This window comes from Pagrus pagrus, assembly GCF_965226575.1.
Source record: "Pagrus pagrus genome assembly, chromosome: 17".
Classification (NCBI taxonomy): Eukaryota; Metazoa; Chordata; class Actinopteri; order Spariformes; family Sparidae; genus Pagrus; species Pagrus pagrus.
This window is the reverse complement of record NC_140201.1, coordinates 14,705,041-14,723,094: the sequence shown is the minus strand read 5'-3', so window position 1 is coordinate 14,723,094 and position 18,054 is coordinate 14,705,041. Positions and strand designations below refer to the sequence as shown.

Below are 18,054 nucleotides of genomic sequence, written 5' to 3'. Positions count from 1 at the left end.
ATTAAGTTAACAAGGATTTGAATGACCTTTGGGATTTGGCCTTTTAGTCATTATTTGTATTTATTGCCTCCCGTGTATTCTGTGGTTATCTGATTTTCGTACCTATTTTTAATGTTCCCTTACCGTTCTTTCTCTTTGCTGTACGAGTCGGTACAGTGTTTCTTGTGTTTTTTAAAGAGCTATACTCATAAAGATCATCAATCATGCTAGAGCTAAAACACATGGACAGTATTTGCAGGTTCAGACTCATGTACACCTATTGTCAAATTCAAACTTCAATAGCTTTATTGGCATGACCATAACAAAATACAGTATTGCCAAAGCATTGTTCTGATAATGGGTGTTGATAATTACAACATAAAGAAAGCTAAATATGTAGTATGTTGTAAAAAGTACCCAAAAGTCATACTTGAGTAAAAGTTGAAGAAAGATATGGTGTTGAAATATTACTTTGGTAAAAGTGAAAGTCACATGTTCAAATAGCACTTGAGTAAATGTCTTAAAGTATCTGATATCAAATATAAAGCCTACAAGTAAAAGTATTTATACATTTATTTACATGTATTTCTATAATATTCAGCATTTATTTTTTGCTTATCGGAGTTTGCTCTTTTTCTTATCTGATTGTTGATAAAATAAAAAAGTGAAAATACAGCCTGTAACCTACAAAGTAACTAGTAACTAAAGTTATCAAATAAATGCAATGGAGTAAAAAAGTACAACATTTGCCTCCAAAAGTAGTGAAATATATAGTAGCAAAAAAAGGAAATGCACAAGTACCTCAAAGCTGTACTCTAGCACAGTACTGGAGTAAATGTACTTGAGTACATTCCATCGCTGTGAATATAGATACATTTTGATCAGCGTACTAAAAAAGAAACACAAAACCATCCAAACCAAAGTCCTCGATGGACGTGAACACGAAAACAAAAAAGGAAAATGTCACTGTCCATTGTTGCCTTGTGTCCTTAAACCTGAAAAAATGTATAAAAACTATGAAATGTTCTATCACAAAGCGAAAAACAAGCCTGTTTTCCTCGGCTCGTAGATTCTGCAGATGGTTTTCACAGGACACACACACGCACACACTCGCACACACACATCAATCATCTCTCTCAAACCAACCAATTTTCCCTGCATGCAGCTCCGACTCCCTTTCAAAGCTGTTCCTGTTTTTCTGGACCCCTCAGTCCTCATGGAAGTTTAAAGAGACTGTTGCCATGGACACAACACCATGCCTCCCTTCACCAGTATGACCAGTATGATTTCCTGTGAGTCAGCCACACACCTGCACTACACCTCATTCTGACAGGACGTGTCTCACATGGGAAGTCTCTGGTCTCACACATACTCAGAGCCAGTCTTGCGGTTGGTGTGTGGATGGCGTGTTTGTGTATTTACTTCCCCGGCGAAGATTGTCCGATGGGTGTGTGCTGGAGGTCCTGTGAGATTACACACCTGTGCGAAGTCTGGATGTGAGTCCGTCCCCTAACAGAGCCCCCTCCTCCCCGCCCAGACACCTGCAGCAAACATAATTCTCACCAGCCTCTCTGAGATGGTGCAGGTGTGAATCACCGTCTCTCTCCTCCTCGCCATCCGTCTCCCCCTCTCCTCTACAACCCTCACCCCTCCAGAAATAGCCCCTGTGCGTGAGTCAGGGTCCCAGCCCACCTTCGACTCATCCTGACCCTCTGAACAGGAGGTGAGAGCATGATAACAGAGTGGAAAACTGTGACAGAGAAGAGTGAGTGTAATGCAAGCACATCAGAGAGGGATTATGAGTGACTCCATCGGGGTGGAGGGAAGTGAAAGAAAGAGATGAGAAGAGATGATTAAGTGTGAATCCTCAGTAAAGGTGTCACTCCTTCAGGAATTTCTCAAAACCTGTATTTCAGTCTGCACACACCTAAACACTCCCACTGTCTCTTACTGTCTGCAGTTTCCTCTCCTTTAAAATCATATCCATCGTCTTTCCTACCTCAGGGAGCAGGACAACAGTCCCCTCCTCCAGGCGCCTCCACATCTTCTCTACTACTTCTGTTTGGTTTAAACAGAGCCAGAGGATAGTGTTAAGAGTGCTTTTACTCAAGTACAAATATGCTTCACCTGTACTTAACTTGAGTATTTTTATTTCACGCTACATTATACCTCTAAACACCTACAATTCTGAGTAGAGCCTGATTGATACTTGATTACCAATTTGATATCTTAGCCAATATATACACATTTTTTTGCAATGATCCCTAACATGTTGCTATCAAACAGTTGTGACAAAGATTTGTGAAGGTGGCCGGATAGCTTATAGTTTAACAATAAACTTGATTGTTCAAATAGATACCAGTCATCTAAATATGCCTGATTTCTTCATCAAGATCCATGCATTATTTTGTTAAGTCCTATAACGCAATTTAAAACTTCCTGGATCGGTCCCTTTATTTGGATCCATGCCAAAAGTAAATGGGGTCTATTCTGAGCTGAGGCCCATCCTCCGATCCAAGTCTGTGGAAATCTGTTCAGTAGTTTTCGTGTAATCCTGCTGACAAACCAACCAATAAATGGACACGGGTGAAAACCTCCACAACACATCCTTTGTGGAGGTAATAATCGATTAATATAGTATATAATTATACAACACTCACAGGGACCATTTTACTGCAGTGAGTGCTTGAACTTTGAACCTTGGAATGAGACTTTTAAATGAATTATCTCACTAACTGCACCCTTAAAGAATCTGACTACTTCTCCCACCACTGACAGTCTCACTACAAGGGTCAACTTGTAGCTGCTCTGGAGCTGTCATCACATGATCTTCTTCAGCAGACGGAGATGCCCAGGGGTGATCACTTGTTTCCATTTTTCTGATCACTTTATAGACTTTCTGACGTTCAGAGTTCAGAAAATGGAAACGTGAACGTGACAACTGAACAACAACCTTCTCCTGAGCAAGACGAGTGAACAAATTGTGTTGAGACCGCTTTATAAACAGCTGTTTCCGAGGTCACAAATCAGCTTACAGATGAAAAAATGAGGAGGACAGCTCTCACACTACAACACCATCCTGTACATGATCCTCGTATGTGTACTCAAGCGCATTTTTTTCTTTAAAAATAAAGCATATGTGCACACTGCGATAATTTTTATCGTCTCTGTGTGACGTTTTTACAGGTTATAATGTTGCTCCGGGTTTAATGGTGTGGATCCTGCTGCTGGTTCTACGTGGGTTGGTTATCTCCAGCTGCAGATTCACTGACACAATGCCTGCACGCTCCAAAAAGCTCTCTTTGGGCTTTGGTCATCCGTCTTTATCTCCCTCACCAAATGGGACACACACACACACACACACACACACACACAGAGGGAAGTGTGGCCCAGCAGAGGGGACAATAAACCTTAATTAAGATTTTTATGCTCAAAGGATCAGCTCCATTTGGGTGTACTGAACCTGAGGTCCCTTATTAGCTGATGGGTGTTAAATTGCATTTAAATAGCAATGCAGTGTCAGTGTGTTATTATTCAACACAAACACACACTTTGTGTTACATTTTTATCATTTAGATGAGACTTTTATCCATGACAGGGCTTCAGTTTGTTGCCTAAGCAGCTTTTATCCTGCTTTCTCCCCTCTCCTTTCTCTCGCTCTCTCTGTAAAGGAGCAGTCCGGCAGTCTATCTGACCGCCTTTGCCCACCCTCAAGAGTCTGAGCCGTGACGTGTACTCACGCACACACGCGAGTTTTCACACCGGTGCTCCATCCGCTTGCGGGGGCGACTATTTGTGCGGGATAAACTGCGCCCCGCTCCCTGAGCCGCCCGGACCGTTTTCTTTCCGTTATCACACCGCACTTGACAACAAGCTCCACACCTTCCTCCTCCTGCTCGGTCCACCTCTGTCCACCAGGAGGGAGATAGCAGAGGCAGTTTGCTCCTCGTCGGCACTCTGAGCTGCAGGACTGTGAATACCAAAGTCGTTTGGACAACATTAAAAGTGAGATTTAGAAGATTTCAGAAGATGCTGGATCGCTGTAACCGAACTGTGTCACTGCTGTTTGGATGCCTGGCTTGTCTTGTGGTGACCTCTGTTGTAAATGCAGACGGTAAGTTGATGTACTGATTTATTTTACGTTCTTACTGGAATGTTATTGGACTGATGGAAGTTAGGGATTGGTGATGGCACCTGCCTGGTTGTCTCATGCGTTTTCATTGCCTAATCGTCGCCAGAGCGCACGTTCCAAATTAATATTTTCATGCGTAAAAGTGTGCGTAATGGATATGCGCGCAGTCCCAACTGATCCACATATTCAGGAGCGTAACCTCTCAGGATTTTAAACATTAGAGCACATTATCTTTAGTGTTTCTGAACCCTAATCGTGATGTGACGATGAGGTGAGAATGAAGGGGACAGTGCGCGCCAGTGAGGCGGTTAATCGATCACAGCTGTCAGGTTGATTGGCAGGTGCTCAGATATTAAACTTATCTGCCCAGCTCCACTCCAGTCATGACATTACTTTATTGTGTCGTAACTTAAATGTAATCTTCTACCATATTGTGACATTTGGAACTAATATCTTATTAGATAATACCTCAATTAGGAGAGACATGTCTTAATTAATTGATGTTATACACTTGCATTTGTACTGCATTGCAATTCTGTATTATGGCACACATAATTAGGATAAAAATTTTGATATCAGGCATAAACTTAATATTTTTGCAACTTAGATTCAGTGGTAACTGTGGGTTGATTCTTTAAGCAACAATTCCAACTGTGCTTGACATTTTAAGCACAAATATAATCAGGTAATAATTTTAAAATGTAGTTCCACTAAGATCAATAACTTTTAGCCTTCTTTTTTTCTTAAGCTTACAGTCATGATCAACTAATCTGGGGTAGAGCTGCAATGAGTAGTTGATTAATTAGTCAATCAACATTACCTTCCCACTATTTTGATAATCAATTAAATGTTTGAGTCATTTCGCAATTAAAAATGTTGGTTCCACCATCTGTGATGTTGGGATCTGCTGCTTTTCTTTGTCATGTATGATGAAAATGAATGAAAATAAACGATTTGAAGCTGTCTCTTAGGGCTCTGGGAAATTGTGATCAAATTTTTTTACAGTTTTTTGGACATTTTATAGACTGGGATGATTGTCTTTTGTGAACACATGTCAACAAGCAACAGCATTAAAGATTAAAATCACGTAACAAGATGGTCGACAGGTTTTCCTCTTACTCCCCGCTCTCCCTCTCTCCTCAGGTCGAGTGTTCGTGTTGGACCTGAGGAACTCCTCCGGCCTGCAAGACTTCAGAGACGCTGAGCGAGCTTGTGCCTCACGACATGCCCGCTTGGCGTCCTCGGCAGAGCTCCGTCACGCCGTGGTGGAGTGCTTCTTCTCCCAGTGCACCCGTGGGTGGCTCTACGGAGGCACAGTGGGGTAAGAAAAGAAGTATTTGTGTATATAAGTGTGCATTGTTTCAAGGCGCATGTAGGGAGACCTGAGATTTCTAAAGATGTCAAAGGTCATTTTGGTGAGTGTGCGCTTCTGTGTGAGTGATGGAGGTCGCAGGAACGGATGAAAGAGAAAGGAAGTAAAGCCACCAGCGGCAGCTATAGAGAGAGTGGGAAGAGGGAGGAAGAGAGTGACACATTTCAGGAGGGAAAGAGAAAAAAGGGAGAGGAAGAGAGGGAGAAAGACTCCTCTGTTCCTTCTTGGAGGAGGAGGGAATTCTGAGCCGGGGTGTCATGTCGACAACTGCCTCCATTTACACCTCTCATCTCCACAGTAACATGACACACAGCTCTCAGCACCCAGAGAGACAGAAACAGACATACAGACAGACAGAGAGAGAGAGAGACAGAGCTGAGGAAGATAGGTACACCGTTACAGTCTGGAGTTTGATTGACAACTTGTATCAGTAATTGCAGAGGTTAGACAGAAAGTGTTCCAGTCGTCTTGGTCTGTGTGGTTTCAGAAATAAGGGGATTACAAGCCTGTAGTGTTCAATATTCAATGGGTGGTGGTTTTGTGCTCGTGCTCCTTTAAAGCTGAGTTGAAATACTTCCCTGAATCCTACAAAAATGAGAGACATTTCTGACATATTCTCTCTTTGAAAGAGAAAAGATTACACAAGGAGTATTTTTGTCAATCCACAAAATATCTTACTCCAATTTTTAAACCAGTGCTGCAACTATGATTTCCATTATTAATCTGCCAATCATTTTGTTCATAAAATATCATAAGACATAAAAAAAAAATGCTTGAATAGTTTCCTAGAGCCAGTTCACTGACTTATCGTTTCAGCTGTACTTTAAACTACAAAAGTCACACACGATATAAACAAGGACGGGCTTAAAAAAAGACAGAAGACAAAGAAACAAGTCAAAGTGGTGCTAAGGCACAGCCTGAACCGGGACATCGTTTAAAATTTTGTATCCAAATCCGGTCTGGTTCTTGTCCGCTATCCTGCTGTTATCCACATTAGTTTAGATGTTTCAGTCTGGAGCGAATTGGTGCACTAATAAACCAACCTACAGGCTGACAGTCTACCTATCCTAGAGCCATGCTACCGCTAGTAGTCACTAAATAGACTAAATGGCCCTTACAATACATCCACAAGTGACTGAACTGTCAAATGAGCTAAACAAACATTGTGCTAAATGTATGGTAAACGATGGTTTATAATGTGGATACTTTGAATTTTGTTTATGATGTATGGAGAACGACTTATATTTTCCTTAGTCAAAGAAGAAATGATCAAAGACACGAAACTGAACCTGCTTCAAAATGGTGGCTCCCCTCAGAATGATGAACGCTTGGTCGGAGGAAAAGCTCACACACCCCCTCCTCTCTACGTGTCGGTCAGTGGACATCAGCTTTTACACCCACTTACCATGTTTGACAGTATATCACCTATCTATGGCTCTGTCTGCCTGAGTTCAGACCCTCCTTCGAGCCTTTCCCACCTGGACTCTCCTCCTGCTGCTGTGGAAGTGAAGAAAATGGAGGTTAAATAAAAGAAGGCCAGTGTTACATCACAGACACTTTATCTCCATTATTGTTTATACTTCTTCTGAATTTTTCCTTTATGCAATGAGGGCATTGTACTCTTGCCTGCTCCCTTTAAAGCTGGCTGCCTGTTGCAGATCTCCTGTTAGTGTCGGTCACCGTCACGTGCAGTCCTGTTTCTTCAAGAGCTCCAATGATCTTGATATGTTTGCAAACATTTGTCTTAATTTCACACCAGAATCAGCAGCAGACAGTTACAAATGATGGTCCTGATGGAGAGAAAAGCATCTCGTTACTTTTCCGTGGTTTTGCAGAACATTTTTAAACAAATTATGGTGTAAAAAAAAGCCATGGGGCCAAAATCGGCCATTTCAAAAAGTGGTTGGGACGTGTCCCCGGCGTCCCCAATGAAAATGACACACGTGTCGGACGCTCGCCAGACAGGGATGTGAGAGTTGATCTGCCTCCCGCTGCTGGTGACAGGAGACAGAAAGTTTTAGAGCACATGTTGATTGTCATCTGCAGCACACAAAAGATTTATGGCAGTGGAGATTATTTACCTTTCGCAATCAAACATAAAAAAAAATGTAAAACCAAAACCTTTAAACCACAACATCCCCTGTCTAGCTAGGGACGTTTCTTGCATGTCATCCCCTTCTCTCTGTCTGCCCTTTTACCAAATGCTTTCAGTTATTACACAGCTTAAACACCCAAACAATTACCATCGAGCTGGACATATTCAGGAGCTGAACAGTTTCCCAGATAACGCTCTGGTGTAAGCGTCAGATAACCTTTAGTCTGCACAGTTGCATTGACATCATTTTTAGGTCTGTTGCGTAACAACGAGCGCTTCTCAGACTGACTCCTTTAACGTCTTCCTCTTACCTGTCAGTCATAGCTGTGCTGCCGCGGTAACCAAACACAATAATGGCAGCAAACTGAATGAACACACTGATTCATTCAAACACACACATACCTTTGGTTTTTCCTTGTAATAGTTGTGTCATATAAGGTGAGGGTTTTGAGAAAATGGTTCGTCATTCAAGCAATAGAGGTCAATCTCTCTCTCTCTCTCTCTCTCACACACACACACACACACACACACACACACACACACACACACACACACACACACACACACACACACACACAGATGCCTGCAGGAGCTACAGTTTAATGTGAAAACAGGCTTTGTGTTTTTTTGTCTCTCTCCGAGTGTTTTCTTGGCGATTTCTGTCTCGCTGCCCGTTCCTCTCTCTTTCGCTCTCAGACTTTTGTCCTTATAAGCTGAAGTTAGCATGGCACAAGCATGCGGTATGACTCACACTGCTACTCACACAGTCTCGCTGCACTGCCAGTCAAATTCTTTCCAATTACTGATGCTTTGATTAACTCGGTTACACAAGTGCACACACACACACACACACACACACACACACACACACATAAAGACTCACACACATGCCCACATTCAAGTCTGGTCCAATATGTTTTTCATCTAATGATGCTTGATTAAGAAAATGACCGGTCAAACCTTCTATTAATGAATAGTGTAATATGTCTGACGCTTCTGAACTCAGCCAAACTTTGAGTGGTGTCGGGAGCTGCTATGGGAACTTGATTTGATTGGCCTGGGAAGTTTGAGTCAGCCTTATCTGCTGCTGTTAGATGACAAATGGGTTAACGATGCTATAAACATTAATATGGCAACAGAAATAGTCTGTTTACTCAGCATTTTTTGCCACTGAGGCTCGTAGGCGTTGTGCACTGACCGCATCATTCATCTGCTCCATGTGGAATTTGTGTTATATTAAGTCCCTCGTGTTGTGATTGTTCTATATGAAGTTGGCTCCTGCATGGGAACGTCTATTCGTAATGTGTGATAATACTGAGCCACAGCCTACAACTGCTGATACTGCAGCATGTCTGAGCCATGATGTGTGTTCCTGGACTGATGTCACGCTGTAATAATATTTGAATAGGCGGTGACTGAGGGAGCAGCGAGCGCTGCACATATCTGTTCATGTGTGTCGTCATGTAACACATTTATAACCCAGGACTGCAGCGTCGTGTGTTTGGTTATTCAGCAGACATTGCACTTTTATCAGTAGTGTAATCAGTGGTGGAAGAAGGGTTAGTGATGATTAACGGGAGAGGAAAGATGGAAAAACAAAGTTCTGCTCCATAAATGTGTATGAAATGTTTGGACTTTCCTTTAATTGTTGCTTTTTTGTGTAAAATGTTGGATTATTTTACTGTTTTGGGCCTTGAACAATTATTTAAATGAGAAAATGTTGCTATGGTGGAACTCGATAGTCATCTGAAACATGTCTGTTTGATCTTTAACACTAAATTAGAGCTTATAAGGGTCATCAATATTATATTGTCATCATGATATGAGACTGTATCGTCCTGGATTTTCAATATGGTTATATTATGACATGTCATAAGTGTTGTCTTTTCCTGTTTTTAAAGGCTGCGTTACAGTAAATTGCTGTCATTTCTGAACTTACCAGGTTGTTCTACTTGTTCTAATACTTGACTTTGCCTGCTTAGTCATTATATCCACATTACTTATCTTATCTTATCTTTATCACAATATTATTTTAAGGCCTTCTCGCCGAGCCTTATTATTGTATTCATGTTAAATCTTAATCCCAAAAGTGAGCTGTAATTGAAGCTGTCAAGGTAAATTTAGTTCAGTTAAAAGGTTTGTATCTTCCTCTGTTGTGATGCCTCAATTGTAAGACGTGTTCTTAAGGGAGTAAGTTTCTGTGTATGTGTGAGTGTGTGAGTGCGTTAAAAGTAAACACACTGGGTTTAATTATGACCACCCTCAATCCTGCAGTCCCTGAGGGGTGCTTAAATGCTTCGCTGGAGGCCATTTGCTCTCACAATGTCATTGTAATTAATGAGTGTGTGCGTGTGTGTGTGTGTGTAAGTGTGTGTGTGTGTGTGTGTGTGTGTGTGTGTGTGTGTGTGTGTGTGTATGTTAAGCTCTCAAACATGCTTTGATCTATCTATTAATTGATTTGTAGGACCACAGTGTGTAATGCTGTGGGCAGTGCACTGAGAGCGGTGGATGTGAGGACAGAAAATGCCACAGTGGACGCCGCACACCTGGACGCCTTCTGTATCAAAGACAAAGGTCGGTAAACACACAAACACAGATATATGCACCGATAATTTATACATCTGTACGTGAAGAGTTGTGATCAGGATATGAATGGAAGAGCTTTGTGTGTGCAGAGTGTGTGCAGGTGTCTTTCCTCAGATATTTACTGAAGTGTGAATGAGGCTGTGTGTGCGTGTTTGTGCTCGCCACTTCTATGTTTTTTCTCATATCAGTCATTAAATACCAATCTATCGGCCTTCTGTGGATCTGAGTGGAGAGGGGGGTCAGTCTATCGTTGGTTTTGGATCAGACTATTATTGGATGCCCACCAGAAGAGATCTCGAGTCCTTCCTCATTAACAGTGGAGCTACTGTGACTATTTATATACAACACAAATCCCCTTACAACACCCTGCTGTGGGGAAAATGAACAGTACATGTCCACTTAAAGGGTAACTCCACCCATTTTTACACATTAAAGTGTGGTTACAGGTCTTGAGGAGAACTTCTGCATATGTGAAAAAAGTAGCATAAAGCCTTTTGTAGCTAGGGCAGAATCTGCACATAATAAGTGGCCTCAAACCTGCAACCCATCAGTCTTACAGAAATATTAATGTTAACGGAGTAATTTTATTTTTTTTAAAAGTAGAACTTCATCTTGGAGAAAAACACCTGATTCTTATTGTTTTTTGATACAATAAAAAAGAAACTGACTGCATTATTTAAAGGTTTTTAGTACGCAGAGTAAATAATAAAACTGAAAACCAGCATTTTTGAGTTAATCATCATCATATTATTATGTGTCAGATAAACTGTATTGCCTTGGTATAATTACCATAAAAAATTAGACCAGAGTCAAGACAATGCATAGCCTTTATCTCACCCCAGTGGCATTGTTAATGGTCGTGTTTGTCAAAACTACATCCACATTTTCCACAAAGCCAATTGCATCCTGTCCCTTGAGACGTTCTTATCTCTTTCTGTTTACAAATGGGATAGTGACGCTGTAAAGCCGGATAATAATAATGAGTCATGTTTCATTAGCCACACTGTGTTATGCTGAATAGGGATTGCATCGTCTTTATCTAATAGTTTATTTAACAATTTAAAACATTAATATTCCACTTATGGATATATTACCACTTACCACTGTATGTTATATGCATCTCTTTGTCTGTTTGGACAGGTGTGCCATGTGGGGACCCTCCATCCTTCCCCAATGCCCGTCTACAGGAGCACTCTGGATATGAGATGGGAGATGAGCTGCTGTACACTTGTGTGCCCGGTTATGTGATGCCCAGTGGGCACAGTGCCTTCAGCCTGCTCTGCGACAGCTGTGGAGAGTGGTATGGACTGGTGGAGATATGTGTCAAAGGTAAGAGGGTGGTTAAACTGTTTATGATGGAGAGTGGGATAGAAAAAGAAAAAGCTTTCTTTTGCTTGTCATCGTCAAAGCTTTGAGCTTTGACCCAGACAGGAGACCACTCTGAGGTCAGCCTCCTCACTTCTTGCTTGTTGGCTTCCATTGTTGTGAGGTGGCCGGTGCTAGATTCATGGCATTTGGAAAACAGGCTCTCAGTTGTGAGTTGAGATGAAAATGGCTGCTCTGGCACATCAGTGTTACATGCCATAGTGTGGCCCGGTTCATAGCAGAGAGAGAAGGGAGCAGGAGTTGTCAGCGAAGACAGAAAGCCAGGCCTGTGTCCATGGCTAGCCAACAGAGTCATAGTCATGTTTGTCCTCAGTGATTCCTGAACTGTCCAAAGATAAGTCTACAGGGTCACAAGATGATTTAAAGCAAGAACAAAGTCGTTCTGACTTTGCTCTAGATTTTTCTATTTTCTTGTGATACTGGACGCTTTCCCAGTGAGGCCTCTGGAAACTTCAAGCAAACAAACATGAAGATCTTGCTTTACTTTAAAGGAATAGTTCGTCTGCAAGACATATGTGGGCATTTAACTTGAAGTTATAGCGACAGACGACCAAATGAAACCCACCATTACTTTTTGTAAAATTAGGATTTCTCTGGGTTTGAACACTGTTGGAAACATTTGGGATAATAAGCAAGTATAAGTAAGCAACATAACAAAAATAACAAAGGTGTAGTTGTATTAAGACATGTCAATGCAAACATTTTAAATGCTGCATCTTTGTGTGAAATCCAAATGTCGCAGTGTTATGGGGTTAGGTGCCAGACTATTTCTTCGCTTCGACAAGAGACATCCTGATGACTGAGCTTGTTGGCTACTTCAGGGTGCTAACTGGAAAGTGAGAAAGTCATTGCCAACCAGGAAATACTGAGCTTTAGAGAGAATTAATCAATCTTCTAATATGGCTCTAAGCAAGAAAGCAAATAAGTGTATTTCCCAAAATGTCAAACTATCCCTATTGGGTTCAAAATTCCTTTTTGATTTGTTGAATTTCGAGGTCTGATGAAGCTTCGTCACCTGATCAAGTAAATGTATTCTTGTTTTGTTTCTGCAGACCAGACTGAAAGTCACATAGACTATGAGGACAAGTTCCCAGACTCCTATGAAGAGGCAGAGCGCCACAGTGAGAGACCTGAGGAGGCTCATGGTGAAGTGTACGAGGAGGTGCACGGAGCTGCGCACCTGGATGGGACAACGAGTCGGGAGCAGCAAGAGACGAGCTTCGGTGTTGAAGCAGAGGAGGAGCATCAAGACCAACATGGAGAGCATGAAGTGGGAAGAGAGGAGAAATTTGAAGGAGCTGTAGAAGAAGGAGAAAAGGAGGAGGAACGGGCTGTTGAGGACTTTGTAGGCCATCCCGTGTGGGAGCAGGAGAGGAGGGAGGTGGCTACAGCTGATGCGGCTGCAGGCACAGACGCACCTGTCTCTCTTCTCTCCCAGAAACACCTCTTCTGGTTTCCCTCTGAGGCTTTCCAGGAGGAGGGACGCCCTGTATCCATCAATCCAGTCACACAGACCACACAGAGGGCCTCAGGCGCCCAATCAGAGGAGAGTAAAGAGAACGAAAGCCAAGAAAGGCACCACTACCAGCATCCCGTTGATGTTGATGACCATGATCATGATCATGAGCCAGACAGATATGATGATCATGACACAGATGACAGAGATGATCATGGCGACAGCCACCACGAGGATCCCGATGACCGTGACAGTCATCAAGACAAAGATGACCATGATGACCATGTGAAACAGTACATTCCAGCTCCGCGTGATGATCTGGATAGACGGGACAGCCATGGCAGTTATGACGATCATGATGATCATGATGACCACTATGATATGGGTGAACATGAGGAGGAGCGTGATCGTAATCGTGATCGTCATCGCGTGCGCTATGGCAGCCAGGAGTATGATGATCGAGATGATACATATGATGAACATGAAAGCTATGAAGATCATGAAGATGTGAGTGAAGATCACGGTGACGATGATACAGAACGTCATGACAGCTCCAAGGAACATCCAGACCATGATGATCATGATGACCATGATGACCATGACCTGGAGGAGGCTGGTAACGACCGACACACAGATCACGATGATCATGATGATCATGATGATCATGACCATGACGATCATGACCACGACGATCATGACCACGACGATCATGACCACGACGATCATGACATCTATGATGATCATGACAGCCATGAAAATGTTGATGACGGCCATCAGCACGTCATCCTTTCTATAGCCAGAGATGAGCGTCAGAACGTCACACAGAAGGAAGAAGGAGTAAAGGCCACCACAGATGACACCTGGCTGGACGGATACCCTGTCGTTCAGGCGGAAGCAGAAAATGGAGACTCCGCAACGGGAAGGGTAAGCCCAGAGGATAGAGAAAGGGGGACAGTTGTCAGGATAACAGACAGACCAAATGAGGTGGAAATTCGTGAACCTGTCCCTAACACCAGCTTACCTGAGGTGCCCGAGTCTACCACCACTGAGCCAGCCGTAGAGCAAGGGGAAGTGGAGGAGATGTGGCCTGACTTCATCCCTACCGCTGCTCCCTCCCCTGAGCGCTCACAGCCTTCAGACTCGGACACACAACAGGCAGCTCCCACCCACTCCTGGCTCGGTGACCTCACTGAGCACCCCTTCCTCGATCATGATGCAGCTCCACCAGTGGATGACGGTGACAGCCTGGAAGAGGAGCACACTGTGCGCAGCCTACCCGGTGAGGCCGGGGAGAGGGGCGAGATGGAGGGAGAGATTGGGGAGACGATCTGTACAGGTGACAGCTGCCCTCCTCCAAGCTCCTCCAGCCGTGGTCCCACAGTGGCGGCCATAATAGTGTTGCTGTGTGTGGTTGCCGTGGCGGTTGTCATCGGGGTGTGGTGTTACAGACGGCAACAGCAGAAGAGCTCGATGTACGATATGAATGGGAAGGGCCAAAGTCAGCACAGACAGGGCCAACAGATAGAAATGCAGCAAAAAGTGTAAAAGTAATAGGAAGGGACAGAGACATTTAGGAGGGACGGGAAGATTCAGATGAATTTAAGAGGAAAGCACAGCCCCTCATCTTGCTAGAAAATACTTCGTAATTGAAGATTTTGGGTAGGTATGAACAGATTTGGAGAGCAAACACTTACCTAAGGGATGCAGATAATTCTGTAAGACAGTGATGCTTAACATCAAGAAACCTGAGTGAAACAATTTCCAATTACCCATCTTTGTTATACCCACCTATTATTTTCAAAGCTCTGACGACTAGCTGGACAGGTGGAGGGGCTGTGTCTGGACTGGACTCAACTCCAGTAACAGAAAAAAGAGATTTTAAGGAAATGACCAAGTAGGAAAACCACAAGAAGAAGGCATGTCTGTCTGCGTGAATACATGAACTGAGACTTCAACCTCCAAAGCTCTTGGACAGTACGGTAAAGACTTCCCGTGTTGCGTTGCTGTTTTGTTGACTTCATTGACTGCTTGTTGATTTAGCTGTGTTGTTTTGATTCTCAATCTTTTCTGTGTGTCTGAGTTGTGTGTTGATGAAAATACTGTATGTTGATCCCTGACGAGAGCGTTGAACTTCAGAGCATTTCAGATCATCACAGCAGATTTGGGCTGAAATTAATGACCAGCCTTCTGTCAAACCAGCTGTAGCGGAAAAAAACCATGACTATGATCGGACCAGAAGAGACCGTTGGATAAGTGTTATGCTGGGAAAAGGTGTGAGAATGAAGGATGACAGGTGAAACGTTTGAAGATCTTCCCGCCCCTGTTGATTTTGACAGTCGGCTGGTGAGAGATGTAGAGCGAGTATCCGTCCAGACTGCAGACTCAGCCCCTTTCTGTGTTTCTGAGTGTGTGTGTGTGTGTATGTGTGTCTCAGGTCAGTGCAATCCGCCGGTCAGCGGTGTGTTGTGTTTGCTGTCGGCACTCAGCAGACATCAAACATTGCAGTGCTGCCGTGGCAAAAGATAAAAACTCAAATCACAACCCCCAATGTTGTAGTTGTAACTTAAAGGTGCAATATGTAATATTAATCAAAGATTAACGAAAATAATCAACAGAATGTGAAGAAACAACAGTGTTGATGTTATGTCAAAGACATCCCTGTCTGCTGAAGTTAGCATGCTAACCAGCTAGTCTCTCCTGCCTCGTTATACCACTTTGTACCACAGGAGGCGATACTCTGATAGTATGGCCCCCCGTAGTTTAGACTGGGAGATTGAGTGGCGAGCTGGCTACTCTGCTTCAAGCCTCTCCTGTCTTCACCTGCCGTGTCTTTGCTGTCCCAGAGTCAGTCCTGGTCAGAGCCGCTGTAAATCACCTCCATACTGTATCTCCTGTCACCAATCTGGCCCAGTTCAGTCACGGTCAGGGCAGACTCGAGTCAGCTTAGGGCACTAGCAGCTAACTGAGCTAACTAGCTAATGGCAGATAGTAGCAACAGCCATTTGCCTTTTCTACACAGAGATTGTGCAATGGTGCTGCAATGAACAAAACAACACAGTCGTAATGCCACCCCAGTGTGAGATATCAGATGGCACACAGGCGTTCTGGAAGTAAAAGAAGCGAGACATGTAGCACAACAGCGTCGGCGTCTAGTGTGACGTACAACATATGTGTCTGGCAGTGATTTTAAACAATAACAATGGCACAGCATGGCAAAAACAATCATTTACTGTCCCTGTAACGTCCTCTGGATAGTAAGGAGCTCCCAGACATCATTGTCCCCCCTATTAATGGACATTTTTGATTCCTGCTGCTAGCTTCTGGTAGCTGCTTTTTAAAGTGTTGGGTCACACATGTAACACGTTATCAACACATCACATCCCCGTCCCAATTCCCCCCATTCTGTCCTTGTAGGTGTTACACAGAACCTCGATGAAAAATAATATAACAACACAAAATGCTCACCTTGAGCAGGCTGTGTAAAAACGGCTGAAGATAGCAACAGCAACGAGTACAATGAGCAGCAGTTACCTTTGACCTTTGACAAGTGGGCCAATTCTTACATATTGCACCTTTAAAGGATTACCAATAACTATAAGTAATAGTCTGACATATTCTGCTGGTTAGGGTTTTCAATATAAACAGTAATTAGATTTCTAAATGTAATGTAGATTGGTGAGCCAAATTAGGGCTGGACCGCATAGCCTTAAATGTATATTATGAGAAATTGTGACATTCAGCTTTGTAATGATAATATAATGCTAAATACTTTTAATACATCAGTGGATTTCCTTACTTTTCCCATACATCAAATGTCCTTACCTGTGTTCTGTTGTTTGGTTTTATAAATCACAGTATGATAAGTTAAAGAGGTGTATCTGGACTGGACCAGGGGAAGATTTGTTATTTTAACGTCTAGTTAGGTATTGGTTGTTGTACTATTTTGAATCATTTGTGAATTCAGACTATTTGCTCATCAAATAATTGCCATATAACTAAATTTAGCTTGGTTAGAAATTATTGTCCAGTGCTAGTTTAAAAAATGAAGGATTTTACAGTGTACTACAGCTCTGAATGATTCTGTGATATTTACACTCTTGATGTTTCCGTACAGTGCCAAATACTTGAGCGAGGTCAAATGTTAAAATAATAAAAAAAAAAGCTCATAAAAAGGTGCAAATGTAAATAAATTTAGATAGCTATAAAAGGGTTTGAACTTAGATATTAGAGTTTGTGATTCTGGTGATGTATAGAGACAAAATAATGGCAATAACGCAAATAGAAAGTGCTTCACTTGTAATTAATGACAAAAGTGGGTGGTCGTCATTCATGAATGATCGTTAAATATGCGTCTGTCTAACATAAATGGGTTTTTCTGATTTGATGAGTTTCTCCATTGTTTTTTAATTTCCATATTGTGCTGTCTGAACCTGAATTGACCTAATGTGGTGCGAGAATGGGGAATAAAGTACCTGTTGTCTATATGTTCCTGTAAATATGAACTGTAATTACTTGCTGTACACATTACTGGTGTGAGGGAAATAAATTCTGGTTCTTCACCAGTGCCTCTCAATTCACCCACTTTTAGACACTCACTTTAAACATGAGAACTGTAATGTAATAAATTAAGACCACACTGTAGGTTACACACCTGGTTTCACATGATTCATGCCTGAAGACTAAAATAAAGAGATCACCCGAGTTATGTGAAAAATACTGTTACATTTTAGGCAAAACAAAGGGAAAAAAAAACTTGCTGACTTTCATTCACAAGTTGCTAATATTTCTCCATGTCTCTTTCTTCTTCATCTCAAACAGCCTGATGTGTGTGATGTCGGGATGAAATGTGTACTGTAAATGTGTTCTCTAAGTCACAATAAACTCCTAAACATGTGGTTTTTAAGTCTTGATTTCTAATTGTATTTCTATCAAGGTCAAATGGACACATTTACCGACTTGTCACGTATTAAGGTGTGACTTTGACCTGTGTCTTTGACTCCTCGCAATCAGCTCATTATCTTAATTTAAAACCAAGCCACTCCTATCAG

General features: G+C 42.5%; 1 protein-coding gene across 1 annotated transcript; it reads left to right on the top strand.

Annotated features, from left to right (window-relative positions):
• Positions 1–3,833: 3,833 nt before the first annotated feature.
• susd5 (sushi domain containing 5) lies at positions 3,834–17,894 on the top strand. Its single transcript, XM_084378771.1, has 5 exons — positions 3,834–4,093; positions 5,255–5,432; positions 10,043–10,152; positions 11,305–11,493; positions 12,603–17,894. The coding sequence occupies exons 1-5, from the start codon at positions 4,009–4,011 to the stop codon at positions 14,549–14,551; spliced, it is 2,511 nt and encodes an 836-aa protein (XP_084234897.1). The 5' UTR covers positions 3,834–4,008; the 3' UTR covers positions 14,552–17,894.
• Positions 17,895–18,054: the final 160 nt, after the last annotated feature.

What these genes read in the sequence shown, in the direction of transcription:
- susd5 (XM_084378771.1), top strand. Translation starts at nt 4,009, where the DNA reads ATGCTGGATCGCTGTAACCGAACTGTGTCACTGCTGTTTGGATGCCTG. An exon ending in CTCTACGGAGGCACAGTGGG is followed by an intron (nt 5,433 to 10,042) that starts GTAAGAAAAGAA and finishes ATTGATTTGTAG; the next exon opens with GACCACAGTGTGTAATGCTG. An exon ending in CTTCTGTATCAAAGACAAAG is followed by an intron (nt 10,153 to 11,304) that starts GTCGGTAAACAC and finishes CTGTTTGGACAG; the next exon opens with GTGTGCCATGTGGGGACCCT.